Source organism: Myotis davidii, unplaced genomic scaffold, assembly GCF_000327345.1.
Source record: "Myotis davidii unplaced genomic scaffold, ASM32734v1 scaffold1205, whole genome shotgun sequence".
In the NCBI taxonomy this organism is placed as follows: Eukaryota; Metazoa; Chordata; class Mammalia; order Chiroptera; family Vespertilionidae; genus Myotis; species Myotis davidii.
In genome coordinates, this window is record NW_006295739.1 from 202,962 (window position 1) to 220,936 (window position 17,975).

General features: G+C 46.4%; 2 protein-coding genes across 3 annotated transcripts; one reads left to right on the forward strand and one right to left on the reverse strand.

Moving 5' to 3' along the window:
• Positions 1–1,811: 1,811 nt before the first annotated feature.
• On the forward strand, positions 1,812–6,139 carry LOC102764852 (zinc finger protein 211-like). The gene is made up of 2 exons (XM_006770413.1): positions 1,812–2,079; positions 4,977–6,139. The coding sequence occupies exons 1-2, from the start codon at positions 1,812–1,814 to the stop codon at positions 6,137–6,139; spliced, it is 1,431 nt and encodes a 476-aa protein (XP_006770476.1).
• A 7,006-nt stretch (positions 6,140–13,145) lies between these two features.
• LOC102763125 (zinc finger protein 345) lies at positions 13,146–17,527 on the reverse strand. 2 transcript variants are annotated; one of them, XM_015568241.1, is made up of 2 exons: positions 15,476–17,527; positions 13,146–15,139 (listed from the first exon to the last, which is right to left on the reverse strand). In XM_015568241.1, exons 1-2 carry the CDS (start codon positions 16,672–16,674, stop codon positions 14,068–14,070), a joined length of 2,271 nt encoding a protein of 756 aa, XP_015423727.1. In that variant the 5' UTR covers positions 16,675–17,527; the 3' UTR covers positions 13,146–14,067. The 2 variants fall into 2 exon arrangements, with proteins under 2 accessions (XP_015423727.1, XP_006770472.1); XM_006770409.2 differs by having other exon boundaries at positions 13,146–17,527.
• Between the last annotated feature and the right edge of the window lie 448 nt (positions 17,528–17,975).

Genomic DNA, 17,975 nt, shown 5'->3' on the forward strand with positions numbered 1-17,975 from the left:
GCGTCAGGACCGCGAGGCGCCCGTGGGTGACACCGGGGTGGGAGGGGGCGGGGCTGAGGGTTCCCCGGGGAACACTGAGTGGGAACAGCCCGCGAGCGGCTGCACGTGTGGGGCTGAAATCGGGGAGGGAGGCCGGGGAGGGAGACTTGCAAATGTGGGAGCTCCTGCCCTGGGCGGTGTTGCTCAGTGGGTAGAGCGTCGGCCTACAGACTGAAGGATCCCGGGTTCGAGTCCGGTCAGGGGCATGCACCTTGGTTGCGGGCACATCCCCAGGAGGGAGTGTGCAGGAGGCGGCTGATGGATGTTTCTCTCCCATCGATGTTTCTAACTCTCTATCCCTCTCCTTCTCTGTAAAAAATCAATAAGATATATTTGAAAAATAAGAGGGAGGTCAACCAAAAGACTTGTATATATGCAGCTAGGCCTGACCAATGGACACAGACACGGGGGGAGGGGGCATGCGTGGGGATAAGGTCACATATGTCATGATTTTTTAAAAATATATTTTATTGATTTTTAACAGAGAGGAAGGGAGAGGGATAGAGTTAGAAACATCGATGAGAGAGAAACATCAATCAGCTGCCTCCTGCACACCTCCTACTGGGGATGTGCCCGCAACCAAGGTCCATGCCCTTGACCGGAATTGAACCCGGGACCCTTCAGTCCGCAGACTGAGGCTCCATCCACTGAGCCAAACAGGTTAGGGCCACATATGTAATAACTCAATCAATCAAGAAATTTTTTAAAAAAGTGGTAGCTATTGGGGGAGAGGTCAACCAAAGGACTTAGGTGCATGCTTACAGGCCTAACCAATGGACACAGACCACAGAGGGGTGAGGGCATGAGTGGGGGTTTGGGGGGAGGTAATGTGGGGATAAGGACACATCCTATATAATAAAAGGCTAAAATGCAAATTGACCAGACAGCAGAATGACCGGTCACTATGATACGTACTGACCACCAGGGGGCAGACCGTCAACGCAGGAGCTGCCTCTGGTGGTCAGTGCACTCCTGCAGAGGGAGTGCTGCTCAGCCAGAAGCCCTGAGCCGGGCTCATAGCTGGCGAGTGCAGTGGTGTTGGCGGCAGCCTCTCCCACCTCCAGACTGCGAGGGTACAAGCCAGGCTGAGGGACCGCCCCCACCTGCCCTGCAGTGCACAAATTTTTTGCACCAGGTCTCTAGTATGTAATAATTCAATCAATAAAGAAAATTTTTAAGGAGTCGTAGCTCTTTTGTGCACCAGGACAAAGGAGGCAGCGCTGAGGGAGGGAACCTGGGGTGTGAAGATGTGAAGCAGCTAGAGGTGACACCGTGGTGTGCAGACAAGAGGATGTTTGAGCTGATGATCCTGGGTACCTGGTGTGTGGATTTATTTTAAAATATATATATTTCTTTATTGATTTCAGAGAGGAAGGGAGAAGGAGAGAGAGAGAGAGAAACATCAATGATGAGAGAGAATCATTGATCGGCTGCCTCCTGCACACCCCCTACTGGGGATATAGCCTGCAACCCAGGCACGTGCCCTTGGCCGGAATCGAACCTGGGACCCTTCAGTCCACAGGCTGACACTCTATCCACTGAGCCACACCAGCTAGAGCTGGAGTGTGGATCTAAGGGTGACGCACAGCCCATGTTTTGCCGCGTCCTGCAGGAATGATCTGGGACATCCCCGTGGATTTGTGGGGCAGTAATGATGGAGCCCTTCCGGCAGGGCCCGGAGCTGAGGTGGCATTTACCTGCCCCCATCCCCTCCCCTTCTCCTTGTCCTCCCGGTTGTTGTGAGGGTGATAAGAGTGGTTAATGGGACTGTGATGACAGAGCAGGCAGCACTGGCACCAGGGCTGGGTGTCTTCTCAGAACTGCAGGCCCTGGAGGTGGCGGGTTGTGGGGAAGAGGAGGATTGTGGGTTCTCCGACAGGCTGTTCCTGACTCAGTTGTATTCATTCCGACAGGTCGGTGTGGCCTTTGAGGATGTCGCCGTGTATTTCTGCAGGACAGAATGGCGCCTCCTTGATGAGGCCCAGAGAGGCCTCTACCTCGAGGTGATGCTGGAGAATTTTGCTCTCGTATCCTCACAGGGTAAGACCTTCACTCTCCTGGTTCCTTCTTTGAACTCACCTGCACCCCCTTAACTCAGGATTATACTTTGTTTCTTCTGTTTGAAGCTCTGAGGGTTTTGAGGAGACTTGCCCCCAGGCAGCTACGGACAGCGGCAACTACCCTTTGGCTAACCCCTGATCTGTTCTTTTTTTAAAATATATTTTTAATTGATTTTTTCAATATGTTTTATTGATTTTTTACAGAGAGGAAGGGAGAGAGATAGAGAGTTAGAAACATTGATGAGAGAGAAACATCGATCAGCTGCCTCCTCCACACCCCCTACTGGGGATGTGCCCGCAACCCAGGTACATGCCCTTGACCGGAATCGAACCAGGGACCTGTCATTCCACAGACCAAACTGGTTGGGGCTCCTGATCTGTTTTTAAGGTTCCTTCTTTTTTTCTCCTTGTCCTAAAGTTTAACAAACTTTCACTTTGACAACAAAAAAAGACCCCCCCTCTCCCTAGGGACCTGGACTTGCCTTCACATTTCCTCCTCCGCCTTTCATGAAAGCGTGCTTGGTTCTCACTTGTGTGCTGTGAGCCCCACTCCGGGCAGTGGCTGTGTCTGGTTGGGCTTGGTTATTGGCACTCCCCTTTTTTCTGACTGCAGCCCCAATCCCTACTGTACTCAACCCTCAATGGGAAGGATTTGAGGTTAGTAGACCTGCAAGGATCCTAACAGATTTCACCTTGATTAGTGAGGAAAAGCATTTTCTTAAAAAATATATTTTTATTGATTTTGGAGAGGAAGGAAGAGGGAGAGAGAGAGATAGAAACATCAATGATGAGAGAGAATCATTGATTACTGCCTTCTGCACGCCCCACTCCTCCCCCCACTGTAACCCAGGCATGTGCCCTTGACCGGAATCAAACCCGGGACCCTTCAGTCTGCAGGCTGACGCTCTATCCACTGAGCCAAACCAGTTAGGGCTCATGATTCTTTTTTAATCTTCCGTGTAAAAGACCATTGGAATTGTGATTGAGATTCCATTTAATCTGTAGATTGTTTTATGTAGGCCAGACATTTCAATACTGAGTCTTCATAGCCAAGAATACAGGATTTGTTTCCATTTAGTTGTGTTTTCTTCCGTTTCTGTCATCACTGTCTTATAGTGTTCAGTGTACAGAACTTTCAACTTTTTGTTTGAATTTATTTCTGAGTGTTCTATTGTTTTTGATGCTGTTGTAAATTTGTCTGCCTTCTTCATTTCATTATCAGAAATTGTGTTGTGCCCTATCAGTGGATAGAGCATCGGGCTGCGGACTGAAGGGTCCCAGGTTCGATTCCGGTCAAGGGCATGTACCTGGGCTGCAGGCACATCCCCAGTGGGGGATGTGCAGGAGGCGGGTGATCGATGTTTCTCTCTCATCGATGTTTCTGACTCTATATCTCTCTCCCTGCCTCTCTGTAAAAAATCAATAAAATATATTTAAAAAAAAAATGAAAGGTCCCAGATTCGATTCCGGTCAAGGGCACATGCCCGGGTTGTGGGCTCAATCTCGATTGGGGGACTTGCAGGAGGCAGCCAATCCATGATTCTCTCATCATGGATGTTTCTATTTCTCTCTCCCTCTTCCTTCCTCTCTGAAATCAATAAAAATATATTTAAAAAATTTTTGTTGTTAGTCTATAAAAATGGAAGTGATGTTTGTATGCTTATTTTTGTGTCCTGTATCTGTTCTGAATTTGCTTATTAACTTCAGAAGTTTATAGTGAATCTTAACAATTTTCTGTGTGTAGTGTCATGTCATCTCCCAACAACTCATGATGCTTTGTGGTTCAAAGTGGTGTCAGGTGTTATGTCTTTCATTTCTGTTTTTGTTTACTTGAATCTTGTTTCTCCTGTTTTAGTCTAACTAATGTTTTGCCAATTTTGTGCATCTTATCAAAAAACAGCTCTCCCTACCTGGTGTCGCCCAATGGTTAGAGCATCGGCCCAGGGCTCCAAAGGTCTCGACTTCAGTTCTTGGTCAAGGGCACGTACCTGGGTTGTGGGCTCATTTCCCATCCCGTGTAGGAGTCCACCAGTCAATGTGTCTCACATCTGTGTTTCTATTTCCTCTCTCTTCCTCCCTCCCTCCCTGGCACTCTCTCTGAAGCAATGGAAAAAATATCCTCAGGAAAGGATTAACAAAGGAACAAAAAAACCAAAAACATCAAAAAAAAAATGAATAGAAGCATCAGTGATGAGTGGGAATCATTGATTGGCTGCCTCCTACAGGTGCCACATTGAGGATCGATAGCTCAACCCCTGCATGTCCCCGAACCAGGAATCAAACCTTTACTTCCTCGTTCATAGCTCAACACACGACCACTGAGGCATGCTGGCTGGGCCACATTCACATTCTTGTACAAAGTCTCATGGGACGAGCAAGGAATGTCCTGTAGGAAGCCATTGGCAGAGGAACAGCTAGTAGATCCTTCCTCGTTGTGTATCATTCTAGTGTTACTCTCTGTGTGGATTCCTCCCCTCCCCCCATTTAGGGACCATTTAATGTACAAAAGCCATTTTCTCAGATTCTAAGACGTGTCTTGAACATCATTCCATAGAATCATGCCTTGGTGTGAAAGATGGACATTTATGATGAGATTTCCATTTTTTTTTCTTTTTAAAATATATTTTCATTTATTTCCGAGTGGAAGGAAGAGGGAGAGAGTGAGAAAGAGAAACATCCAGGACGGGAGAGAATCATGGTTTGGCTGCCTCCTACAAGCCCCTGACAGAGGATTAAGCCCACAATCCAGGCATGTGCCTTGACTGGGAGTCAAATCCTCACCTCCTGGTCCATAGGTCGAACCACTGCGGCCCGGCCAGATTACCTTCTGCTGTTATAGGACCAACATGTCATTCACCAGGCTTTCCTTTTGTTCAGGTTGCTGCTGTGGCAGTCAGGATCTGGAGGCATCCACTGAACAGAGCGTTTCTGTGAGAGTGTCACAGGCACAGAAGACCAACGTAGCTTCGTCTTCCCAGACGAGCCATCCCTGTGAATGTTGTGCTGCAGTCTTGAGGGACATTTTCCAGGTGGTTGAGCAGCAGGGAACGCAATACAGTACGACACTGCTGAGGTGTGGCGCATGTGCAGAGTCATTTTATTTTAGTACAGAGTTCCACCAGCACCATAAGCAGCACATGAGAGCAGAGTGTGTGGACAGGGCCTCACTTGTGAAGAGCTGCACCTTCAGTGTGTCCCAGAAGCTTTTTACCGGTCAGAAGGTCAGAGACAGCATCCTTACTGCCTCCGGACAACTCCAACACCAGGCTCCTCATCCCAGGACAAAACCAAGTGAAACCTCCATGTCTGGGGTGACATTTCAAAACAGAAAAAGCTACCATAGCAAGAAAGACTGTGAAAAAGCCATGAGAGGCAACGACACACTTGGTCTAGATCAAGCTGTCCATACTGGAAGGCAGTGTTTTGTGGGCACCGAAAATAAAAACTATTTTAAAGAAATCTCTGGACTTAATTGTCATCAGAAAGGTCCCTCATTGGAAAAGCCATATGAGTGCCGTGAGTGTGGAAAAGGTTTTAAAGAACATTGGGTCCTTATTCAACACTGTCGAGTTCATTCTGGAGAAAAGCCTTATGAGTGTGGTGAATGTGGAAAGTCCTTCAGCCAAAGTGCTGGCCTCACTAGACACCAGAGAGTTCACACTGGAGAAAAGCCATATGAGTGTGGTGAATGTGGGAAATCCTTCAGCCAGAATTCCAGCCTCATTCACCACCAAAGGGCTCACACTGGAGAAAAGCCTTATGAGTGTGGCAAATGTGGGAAAACCTTTACCCAGTGTTCCAGCCTCATTGAACACCAAAGGGTTCACACTGGAGAAAAACCTTTTGACTGTAGTGAATGTGGAAAGTGCTTTACCAGAATAGCCTGCCTTCGTCGTCATCGGAGACTTCACTCTGCTGAAAGGCCTTATGGGTGTAATGAATGTGGAAAATCTTTTAAGAGGAAATCTCTCTTTTGTTATCATCAGAGATTACACACTAGACAAAGTTTGTATGAGTGCAGTGAATGTGGGCACCACTGAGCCAAACCAGCTCGGCTAGAGGAAGTTTTTAGATGTGGAGGAACTGTAGTTTCCTTGTTCAGTGTTAATACTGAAAGAAATTCAGGCTTCAGATATCGGACTTTCAGCTCATAAATCCCATCCTCAACAGTAGGGAGATTTTGCATAAAGTTAGTTGTTGTATGTTTGTTCCCCCTCGTCCTGCGTGGTTCAGGGTTCAGGATCTGGAAGAGGAGCCGCACAAAAACGAAATAGAAGAGACGAGATAATTTGGAAATATTGGGGGGCCAGGCGGGCAAGTCGAACTCAAGGGGAAGGACCTCCACTGGTGTCCAGGTCTCGCCAGCCTTTTATTCAGCTTTGGTTAAACATAAAGCCCTTAGTTAGGCAGATAATTGCAGTAGCAGAGAGGCTGTCTTAAAGGTCAGTAAATATTAGAAGGATTTTTACACATTAGATGAAATTTTTAGATGTGGAGGAACTATAGTTTCCTTGTTCAGTGTTAATACTGATAGAAACTCAGGCTTCAGATATCGGACTTTCAGCTCATAAATCCCATCCTCAACAGTAGGGAGATTTTGCATAAAGTTAGTTGTTGTATGTTTGTTCCATCCTCGTCCCACGTGGTTTAGGGTTCAGGATCTTGGAAGAGGAGCCGCACACAAATGAAAGAGAAAAGACAAGAGATAATTTGGGAATATTGGGGGGCCAGGCGGGTAAGTCCAACTAAAGAGGAAAGACTTCCACCGGTGCTCAGGCCACACCAACCATTTTATAGTCAGAGGTAAACAGGGTAGTGGTTACCATAGTTACAGTCGAAATAAGCATATGAGAACAAAAATGAGACAGGCAATAGTGGTTATGCTGAGGGGCAAATGTACTGAGATCCAACGGAAGGGGTTGAATTCTTTCATGTCCTTTTTAAATTGTTGCCGGGCATCTAAGGAATTGGTCTGTAAGTTTGCCTGGGATAATTGTACCATATGCTGTTGTAATTCTAAATTACCAAGGGTTGTGTTACCTTTACCCCAAGCACCAAGAAGGGGATTTTTTTACTGATTCCCAAAGGTGCAGGGTACTATTATAAGGAGCAGGGGTAACAAATCTGAGAAAAATTATAATGACGCTGCAAGGATATTCTTAGCTCTAGGCCGTGGATTTTATCACCCATCCACAGGACTGTAGACGTCAGTGCTGACAATTCAATCTCAAACTGGCTGTCAATTTTCTTTTGTATAGACAAGGTCTTAGTTACATTTTCCTTAACTTGTTGCACAAACTGAGGAGTTTGAACAGTTTGTACCATGGATGAAGCAGCGATGCCCACAGAAGTGAGTAACATTACGAGGGCAAAGATTCCTGCAATTAACATTACAAGAAATCTTTTTTGTCTTTTTAGGATTCTTACCAGATCATGTAACAGTTGATAGGTTTGATGAGATTCCCAAGGCTTGGTGAGGTTAGTAGGAACCCAAGCGAAAGCTGGTTGTTTTAAAATCATAAGCGAGTCCGTTTGGAATGTAGAATTAATGCAATTGGGTAGGGTGCAGCCTGTGCATGACACCTCATACAGATGGCTTGTAACATTAAGGTGCATCTGGATGGGGCCTGAGAGGAGTACAAATGAATCAAACACACAGGCGGTGGCAAATATTGTCTTATTGGGAGTGCCCTGTAAGGTATGAATGGAATTATCTGTGCCATAATTAAAACTATACCATTTGATAGGTGCAAGTGCAGCAGCTAATTTCCGTTGCGTATTTTGTAGGGGCCAATTGTCATTGTGATCCAACAAATCCTCCTCCACGCCATAAAACGGGGTATTAGCTTTAACATATAGACAAGATGTGTTCCCCTCCCATTTTAGGGTGCGATTGTTACTATATGCAGAGCCGTGGGGGCTCCAATCCACAAAGGAAAAACTGTTAAGATTGCTGCTGGTGGGGTGGTCACTATAGCAGTCTTGCCAATTAATTTCTTCCTCAGTGAGGTGCCATTCATAAGACTTTATACATAATGGCTTAGTCGGGGGGTGACAGTACAGTTACGTTTTCTGCACCTCTCCCCGGAGCAAGGAGTGATAGTATTTGGGCACTTTCTTCCCCTTCCTTCGGTGTCCGTGCTTGCCAGAAGCCTCTCTTTAATTTTACACACCAAGGAGCAGTGGTTTGATTCTGTGTCATACAAAAGGGAAGCTGGGTGGCGACACCCGTGTAATTATACTTTGCCCATATACTTCCTTGCCCCACCCGTGGTCCTCCTGGGTGACCAAGGCGTTTGGTGTTATTGGTGACTACATTAGGCGGGGGATCAGCCCACGTAAGGGGTCTCACCCATGGTGGGTCAGGAACATAAGTCCAGAATACTTCCCCATTTGCCCCTGGAACTATTACTGCACAGCTGATTACTGCTAGCATGGCGAGAAAAACGTTCTCAGGCGTTCTGGGGGTTCTGGTCTCCTCACAAATTCGCTCAGCTTTCTGGACCGTCGTCTTCACCATGCCCCAGGTGACCTCTGGGCTGTTTGCTGTCCTCCTCGTCCTCCTCCCACTCCTTATAGTCAATGGATTGTTTGAAGCTGCTGCTATCTGCGGCTGGGTTAGTTGATTGTCTGCAGCTGTAAAGCGTGGCTCCAGGTGCAGGGTTCTCATTAACCTGGCCAGTTCCTCCCTAGGATCCATGTTGAAGTCTAATATTCCTTGCGGGAATCCACACGGGCTTGGAGAAATTTTCTGGAAATACACAAGCGTACCCTTGGCCGAATGTTAAGAGGGGATCGGGGCCCTTCCATAACCCAGATTCAGGGTCTTTCCATTTAACCAGACCGTTTTCCTTTGAGTTATTCTGACACCAGTGTACTTCCATGGGTGTCTTGCCATCAGCATCACAAGTGAAAAAATTTAAAGTAATTAAAGCTTGGTGTAGTCTGCTTACAGGCAATTTCTCCATCATCCCCCCTTTTTGCTGCTGAACTGAGGTCAAGTCGTCACCCAGTGTCAGTTTGCCACCAAGGGCTCTAGCAAGTTAATTTAACCTGGGGGGGTGGGCCTCATAGGATTTATAGGATTTTGAAAATTCTTATTTCTATATTTTTAGTTATTAATTTTAGAGGGTGAGAGAGAAACATTGATGTTTTTGTTGTTGCTGTTAAACTTGGTTGTTTTAATCCTCACCCCAGGATATGTTTATTGATATTTGGAGACAGGAGGGGAATAAATATTGTTTTGTTGACTTCCCTGTGTACCCCAACTGGGGATCAAACCTGCAAACCAGGTAATGTGCCCTGACTGGGAATCGAACCCGAACACATTTGGTGTACAGGACGATACTCCAACCACCTGAGCCACTCAGCCAGGGGATCTTCCACTCACTGATGCAATCATTGGGAGGTTCTTGTGTGTACCCTGACCCACCACCTTGGCATATGTGGACGACACGCTAACCAACTGAGGTCCTCGGCCAAAGATAAATTTTTTTTAATATATTTTATTAATTTTTTACAGAGAGGAAGGGAGAGAGTTAGAAACATCGGTGATGAGAGAAACATCGATCAGCTGCCTCCTGCACATCTACTGGGGATGTGCCCGCAACCCAGGTACATGCCCTTGACCGGAATCGAACCTGGGACCTTTCAGTCTGCAGGACGATGCTCTATTCACAAAGCCAAACCGGCTAGGGTCAGGTGTTCGCTTTTTAATATATATTTTTATTGATTTCAGAGGGGAAGGGAGAGGGAGATAGAAACATCAATAATGAGAATCATTGACCAGCTGCCTCCTGCATGCCCCCCACTGGGGATCGAGCCCTTAACCCGGGCATGTGCCCTTGACAGAATCTAACCTGGGACCCTTCAGTCCATGGGCCAAGGCTCTTATCCACTGAGCCAAACTGGCTGGGCTCCCTGTGGGGTTTGAGGAGACACAACAGAGCAGGCAACCAACACAGACACAGGTGTGAGGCTCACTTCACAGCTTACCGTTCATTGACAAAGTGATTCACTTGACACGATGAGGCTGATATCGGTGTTTCTCTACAGAGAGGGATCAGGCTTAAGAGTGAGGGTGGCAGGAGGGGGGTACTTTGCTAATTCTATCTGCTTCAGATTCACTTCATTTTGTTATACATCAGTGAATATGGAAGGGTGTTCTCAGGCAGGCTGTGCAGAGCCTTTGTGGAAGGAATAGCCAGTAGATTATAAATAAATATTTTGTTGCAGTAAATTACAGGAGACAGGTGTGAAAATATAAAAACAGCAGCACCCAGGAAGAAGTATGGAATCCTGAGGAATTTAAGTGCTTACATTTAAGGGAAAGGAGAAAGAGATTTAAACAACACACACATTTTTATTGATTTCAGTGAGGGAATCGGGGAGAGAAACATCGATGATTAGAGAACCATTGACCGGCTGTGTCCTGCACACACCCCACTGGGGGTGGCGCCCACAATCTGGGCATGTGCCCTTGACCAGAATCGAACCCGGGACCCTTCAGTCCACAGGCTGATGCTCTATCCACTGAGCATCCAGGGCAAGAGATTTTACTACAAGTGGAAGATGTTCCCCCCAAAAAACACACCTGAAAAATGATCTTATTCCAGGAGCTTCCCTGGAGTGTCAGAGCAGGCCTATAATCACTGTGTCAGAAGCAGTGTGCTGGAGACTATTTTTATATTTTAAATTTATTTGTTATTGTTGACAGAATAACAGATGTCTCCCATACCCCCCTGTAGACCCTCCACCCTGCCCCACTTCTACCCACACCCTTATTCTAAGATGTCGAACTGTGCCGTGCATCAGAATGTATTTCCTCAGTGTGTTCATCAGATCCCACATATAAGCAAGATCATGTGACATTTGCCTTTAACTGCTTATTTCACTGAGCATCATCATCTCCAGGTCCATCTATGCTGGTAAGAGATCTTTCTGTTTTGCAGCCCCATCGTATTCCATTGTGTAAACACACCACAGCTTTTTAACCCACTCATCCACTGGTGGGCACTTGGGCTGCTTCCAGATCTTAAACTATTGTAAATGCTGCTGCGATGAACACAGAGGTGCATACATTCTTTCCTATGTTTCAGGATTCTTAGGAAGCATTCCCAGAAATACGATTGCTGGGTCAAACAGCAGTTCCATTTTTAGTTTTTTATTTTTTGAAGAAACTCATCCTCTTTCTACATTGACTGCACCATGTGCATTCCCACCAGCAGAGCACCAAGTTCCCTCTTGTCTGCCTCCTCACCAGCACTTGTTCTGCTGATTTATTCAAAGCAGCCAGTCTAGTAGGTGTGAGGTAATACTTCATTATATTGACCTGGACCACTTTTTCATGTACATACTAGGGCCCCAGTGCACAAATCTGTGCACCTTAAAAGGAACTGTGGGCCATGAGGCTGCAGTGGGCACAGGACCAGGTCTCAGCCCATTCTCCGTGCCCTTGCCCAGCCCTTCCCGCTGCAGTCCCACTCCCGCCGCCGGCCTTGCTCACACCTGCAGGTGGCACTGGCAGCAGGTGCAAGTGGGGCCATTGCCAGCTGCGGGTGCGAGCAGCAGCTGATGGGCCTGATCGCCCTTCAGGAGCAGGGGAAGATGGAGAAGTCCTCAGAGGCGATTGGGGTCAGCCGTGGGTGCAAGGGGGCCGGGGCGTGCAGCAGCAAATTATTTTCAGTAACCACCAGAGGCTCACCCTGATGAGCATGACCAGCGCCCCATCTTGGTCTGGCACAACTGCTCACCCGCTCCACCATCCCGCCGCAGCCAGTGCCTGCCATGTTCGGCATGTGCCCCCTGGCAGTCAGCTCCCATCATAGTGACCCGTTGTTCTGCCACCCAGTCTATTTGCATATTAGCTTTTTACTATATAGGATATTGGTCATCTGTACATCATCTTGGGATAAATGTCTATTTAGGTTCCTTGCCCATTTTTTTAATTGGATTATCTTCCCTTTGTTGAATTGTAAGAGTTATATCATTGCCAGGTGCAAGTGACCAGGGCAGTGAATCGACCCACAATGGAGGAAGGCTTTTATAATTTCTGGGAAATGTTTTGACATTTTTCTACTCCTGGCATACACTGCTTTAGTATTTCTCTTAATAAAAACAAATCCTCACCAGATGGTATTTTTTCCATTGGTTTTTAGAGTGGAGGGTAGGGAGGAGGGAAAAAAGAGAGGACCATCACCAATAGACACAGGGATTGCTTCCCCCAAACGGCTCATTGGCGACCGGGGATGGAACCTGCAACCCAGGTACCTGCCCTTGACCTGGACTCAAACCTGCTACCTTTCTGGTGCATAGGGCAGTGCTCAAACCACTGTACCACACCGGCTTGGGCAACACAAATGTTTTTTTATTTTTTTTTAAATATATTTTATTGATTTTTTACAGAGAGGAAGGGAGAGAGATAGAGAGTTAGAAACATCAATGAGAGAGATACATCGATCAGCTGCCTCTTGCACATCTCCTACTGGGGATGTGCCCGCAACCCAGGTACATGCCCTTGACCGGAATCGAACCTGGGACCTTTCAGTCCTCAGGCCGACGCTCTATCCACTGAGCCAAACCGGTTTCGGCCACAAATGTTTTTTTAAATTATGTACATTATTGTTTGAAAACATAATGGTATCACATATTTCACAGACTACCGTGATGTAGAGTGTATACGTAATTTTTATGTGCATGGTGAACCATTAAACTTGTGTGACTGGCTTTATTGATGTTCTTAACTTGTACTCCTTTGTTTGCAATAAATATGTAGTTGGAGCCAAAGGCATTAGATCAAATCCTCCTTGATTCTAGCCACACTGCTGCACTGGCAGAGCTTAGACTTTTGACTGCTTTAGGCACAGATGCTATGAAGTATCAGTGTCTTTTTTGTGTTGTGAACATTGCATAATGAGTTTAAGTGTTACAAGGTTTTTCATCCAATATCATTTTTACCCATTGAAATTTTGTCCACTCGGCCGGCTATCATTGGATATATTTGGTTGAAGTAATTGGTTGATGATTTTGTCTGCATTATACAAAATGCAGGATGTTAGCACTTACTAAATAGAAATCACCTCTAAGTTTTCCTAACTTTATGTTTACCCAAATTACATTTTAGACATAAAAAGAGAGGAGAGCATAATTCCCTGATTTTGGTTTCCCATATTAAAGATGTCTTTTCGCCCTTGCAGGTATGACTCCATGGTTAGAGCATGGGCCCCACATACTGAATTATCTCTGGTTGATCCTAGTCAATGGCATGTACCTGGGTTGTAAGTTTAGTCCCTGGCACCTGATTGGAATATGTGTGGGTCATTCCATCCAATCTGTCTCTCCTACACTGATGTTTCTGTCTCTCACCTTCCCTTCCACTTTCTCTAAAATCCAACGGAAAAAATACCCTCAGGTGAGGAATAACGACAAAGAAAATATAAGGCCTCGACTGTTTCACAAGGCAAAGCAATGAGCAAGAGGCACTTCCAAATCCATGAACTGGAAGCCGGTAAATTCCATCACAAGTGTCATGTGAGACCAACACATCCCTGGAGCCAGTAGTCATTTCTCTGTAAGCTTGAAGCAGAAGTCAGGACAGTCACTGAAATCCATGTCCAAATTAGTCATAAAGGGAAAGCTGACCACTGAGGGTTTGGTTATTCCTAGATTTCTACAATATATGAAACCAGAGGTCAGCTTCCCAGAACACATTAGGCCATGACTGTTGCAAAAATTCTAAGGACATGCCAGTGGGAAAGGTTAAAGAACTTTAGCCACATAAGCCTAGGAAGAGCCCCAGCCAATCAGAGAGTGTAACATATTTACACAGGCTTCTCATAAATGAAACTTACAGGGAATCTATCCACTGTACATATTCAGACGTATGAGTCTCAATTCAGACAAATGAGTTCTGAAACAATTTCCTCCAGGGCTTGCACACTGAATAGAAAATTGCACGTCTCTAGCACCTCTAAGGCCTTTCCCTCACATGAACTCTCTGATGTTGAGAGAGCGTCGATTTTCGTATAAAAAGTTTCCCACATTCATTGCACTCATAAGGTCTTTCTCCAGTGTGACCTCTCCGGTGTTGACTGAATTGGGAACTATCCCTAAACAGTTTCCCACATTCACTGCACTCATAAGGCCTTTCACCAGTGTGAACTCGATGATGATAACGAAGTTTGGAACTACAGATAAAAGATTTCCCACATTCACTGCACTCGTAAGGCCTTTCTCCTGTGTGAACTCTCTGATGATAACGAAGGGTGGAACCAGAGGCAAAAGATTTTCCACACTGACTGCATTTGTAAGGCTTTTTTCCTGTGTGAACTCTCTGGTGATAAGAAAGTGTGTCACTACTGGCAAAACATTTCCCACATTCACTACACTCATAAGGCCTTTCTCCTGTGTGAACTCTCTGATGATAACGAAGGGTGGAACCAGAGGCAAAAGATTTTCCACACTGACTGCATTTGTAAGGCTTTTTTCCTGTGTGAACTCTCTGGTGATAAGAAAGTGTGTCACTACTGGCAAAACATTTCCCACATTCACTACACTCATAAGGCCTTTCTCCTGTGTGAACTCTCTGATGGTAATTGAGGGTGGAACTAGATGTAAATGATTTCCCACATTCACTACATTCATAAGGCCTTTTTCCCGCATGAGTTCTCAGATGATAGGAGAGGGTGGAGCTAGAAGTAAAGGATTTTCCACATTCAGTGCACACATAAGGTTTTTCTCCTGTGTGAACTCTCCGGTGTTGAATGAGTGTTGACTTATTGTTAAAAGATTTCCCACATTCACTACACTCATAGGGTCTTTCTCCCGTGTGTACTCTCTGGTGTAAAATGAGGTTATTTCTTCGAATAAAGGATTTTCCACATTCATTACACTCATAAGGCCTTTCTCCTGAGTGAGTTTTCTGATGATACTGGAAGTCAGATCTGGAGATAAAAGTTTTCCCACATTCACTGCACTCATAAGGCCTTTCTCCCGTGTGAACACTCTGATGATAACGGAGGGCAGAGCTAGTAGTAAAAGATCTCCCACATTCACTGCACTCATAAGGCCTTTTCCCAAGGTGGCCTCGCTCATGATACTGAAGTGTGGAACTACAAGTAAAAGATTTGCCACAATTGCTGCAAACGTAAGGCTTTTCTCCCGTGTGAATCCTCTGGTGTCTAACAAGTGTCCACCTATTGTTAAAGGATTTCCCACACTCGCTGCAGTCATAAGGCCTTTCTCCAGTGTGAACTCTATGATGGTAACGGAGGCTAGAACTAAAGGTAAAAGATTTCCCACATTCACCACACTCATAAGGCCTGTACCCTGAATGAACTCTAAGGTGTATAAGGAGGTTATTTCTTCGGGTAAAGGACTTCCCACATTCACTACATTCATAAGGCCTTTCTCCAGTGTGAACTCTCTGATGATAACGAAGAGCTGTACGGGTGATAAAAGATTTCCCACATTCACTGCACTCATGAGGCCTTTCTCCAGTGTGAACCCTCTGATGATAACGGAGGTCAGACCTAGAGATAAAAGATTTCCCACAATCACTGCACCCGTAAGGTCTTTCTCCTGTGTGAGAGCTCTGATGATAACTGAGGGCAGCAAGAGAGGTAAACGATTTTGCACAGTCCTTACACTTATAAGGTTTTTCTTGCGCTTGAACTTTCTGATAGTCAATGGACACTGAACTAGGACTAAACGGTAGTGCACATTCACTGCACATGTAACTGTTCTCGCCATCGTGTTGTTCCTGGGTAGTAACGAGGACAGGCTTGTGGCTGAGGGATTTCCCACATTTGCTGCACGCGGACTGCCTCTGACTTGTATCCGTTTTTCGATGCTGACTGAGGGCTGAGCGTCCACTGAAGGTTTTCCGACCTTTGTCACGCACGTAAATACTTTTTTCAGTGTGGACTCGGCAATGAGTAACAAATGAGGATTTGTACCTGAATATTTTTCCACATTCACTGCACACAAAACATTTTCTTGCAATATAGACATCTTGGTCCTGAACAAGCAGGCGTTTGGGGTTAAAGGCCTTTTTGCATTTCCCTGGATGGTCAAGACTTATTCTGTTCTGTGAAGATGCTTCCCACTGGGGGCCCTCCTTCGGCTCCTTCGCTTTATGAGTGAGCTGTGGTTGCCGATGTCCCAAGCTGGACAGGAAGTCCCTCTCATTCTGCTCAGAGGTCAAGGTCTTCCCTGACAGGTGGGTGCTGCCGCTCGTCACGAATGAGGCCTTGTCCACACGACTTCTGAAGGGCTCCCCTCCCATGTGCTGCTCCTTAAGCTGGTGACAGTTTACACTGAAATAAAATCGTTTTGCACACGCCCCACACCTCAGCAGTTTCTGGCTGTGCTGTGTCCCCTGCTGCTCAACCAAGTGGAAAATGTCCCTCAAGACCGGCCCGCAACTCTCGCAGGGGTGTCTCTTCTGGGAAGACGAGGTTGCCTTGGGATTCTTCCCCTGTGAGATTCCCACAGAAACCCTCTGTTCACGGGGTGCTTCCACATCGTCGGCTCCACAGCAGCAACCTGAACGCAAAGAAATGCTTTTGAATTCCATGTTGACTAAAGGGAGGGGAGGAACACATCTATATATGAAATGCTTTGCAAAGGAAGAAAGTTCAGTGGACGGACTGGCTGCCTACTTCGTGCTCCTAGGCTTCTAGGGTCAGAAAATGGTGAAAACACACCAGGGGAAGGATATGGGTCTGACACGACAAAGAGGCACAGCATACAATGCATTTCCTATTGCCACCGATTCCTGCATATCCTCCTCTGCTGCTGAAGCAGCGCTGGGGAGAAGCATGCATGAACGAACATTACTATGCAAACACTAGCTGCTGTCCAAGGTCAATACAGAAACTTTCAACATCTCACAGCACATACGTGAGGGCTGACGATGACGAGCACTGAGGAAAGCGCGGTGAGAGAGCAGGTGAGATGGGAGCCCAGGGAGGGGGCGCTATTCCTGGGCTAGAAACCACAGGAGACACGGGAGTGCCAAAGCTGCCAGAGGAAGAGGGGAAACGGGTCTGGCTACTGGCAATGACACAAACCCTCTGGCTGAGCAAAGTCAGGCTCATGGAATGATCCGAACAATGTCCCGGCAGCACCACTTTCACAACTGCCAGGCACTAGGACCACACCCTCGGTGACCCCACTTGGCCATGGCTGGACAGAGACGCATCCTGTGATACACGCAGAAGGACTCTTCCCCAAAAGTCCTAGCAGGGCAACTACATACAACATGGATGATACAAGACGAAAACAGAACGTGAATGGAGAGCTCTGTTCCAGAGTAGCTCAGCACACAGGACACCTAGACACACATCTGGTGAGTGATGTCAGCAATGTGGTCGAGGACACCAGCTTTTGTCACCAACAACAAAAAATTAAGGCAGTTCTTTATGAACAAAATTTGCCCTTAGAGTTCTCCAGAACACAATTACGACACAACAGCAGCCCATGGAGCATAAAAAGGAGAATAAACACACAAAGAATAAACATCTGGAAAAGGTGCTGAGTGCAGGGTGTCCTTGTGGTGATGGGGGAATTCGTATCTGGAAAAGAAAGAGAAATAAGAAAGGCAGGAGCCATGTATATCAGCCAAAGGGCAAATGCCATTCCATTGCCACCGTCCAGATCTGTGGAGGACCCCAGAAACCTTTTCCAGAAAGACCCTCAACAGCTCACACTACATCTGAGGACACCCAGTTTGCACAGCAGACTTGGCCGAGTGACCACAGGCATGGATCCCAGCTGCCTTCTCCAGAGGCCCCACCCCACACCCGCCAGACCCCGGAGCCACAACTGTTCCTGAAATGCCAGTATTAGATAACCTGACCCACTGCTGTCACAGGA

Bases quoted from the DNA above. Each gene is read 5' to 3' on its own strand.
- LOC102763125 (XM_006770409.2), bottom strand. From the start codon at position 16,674: ATGGAATTCAAAAGCATTTCTTTGCGTTCAGGTTGCTGCTGTGGAGCC.
- LOC102764852 (XM_006770413.1), top strand. From the start codon at position 1,812: ATGACAGAGCAGGCAGCACTGGCACCAGGGCTGGGTGTCTTCTCAGAA. The intron at 2,080-4,976 runs GTAAGACCTTCA...CCTTTTGTTCAG, and splicing joins TGCTCTCGTATCCTCACAGG to GTTGCTGCTGTGGCAGTCAG.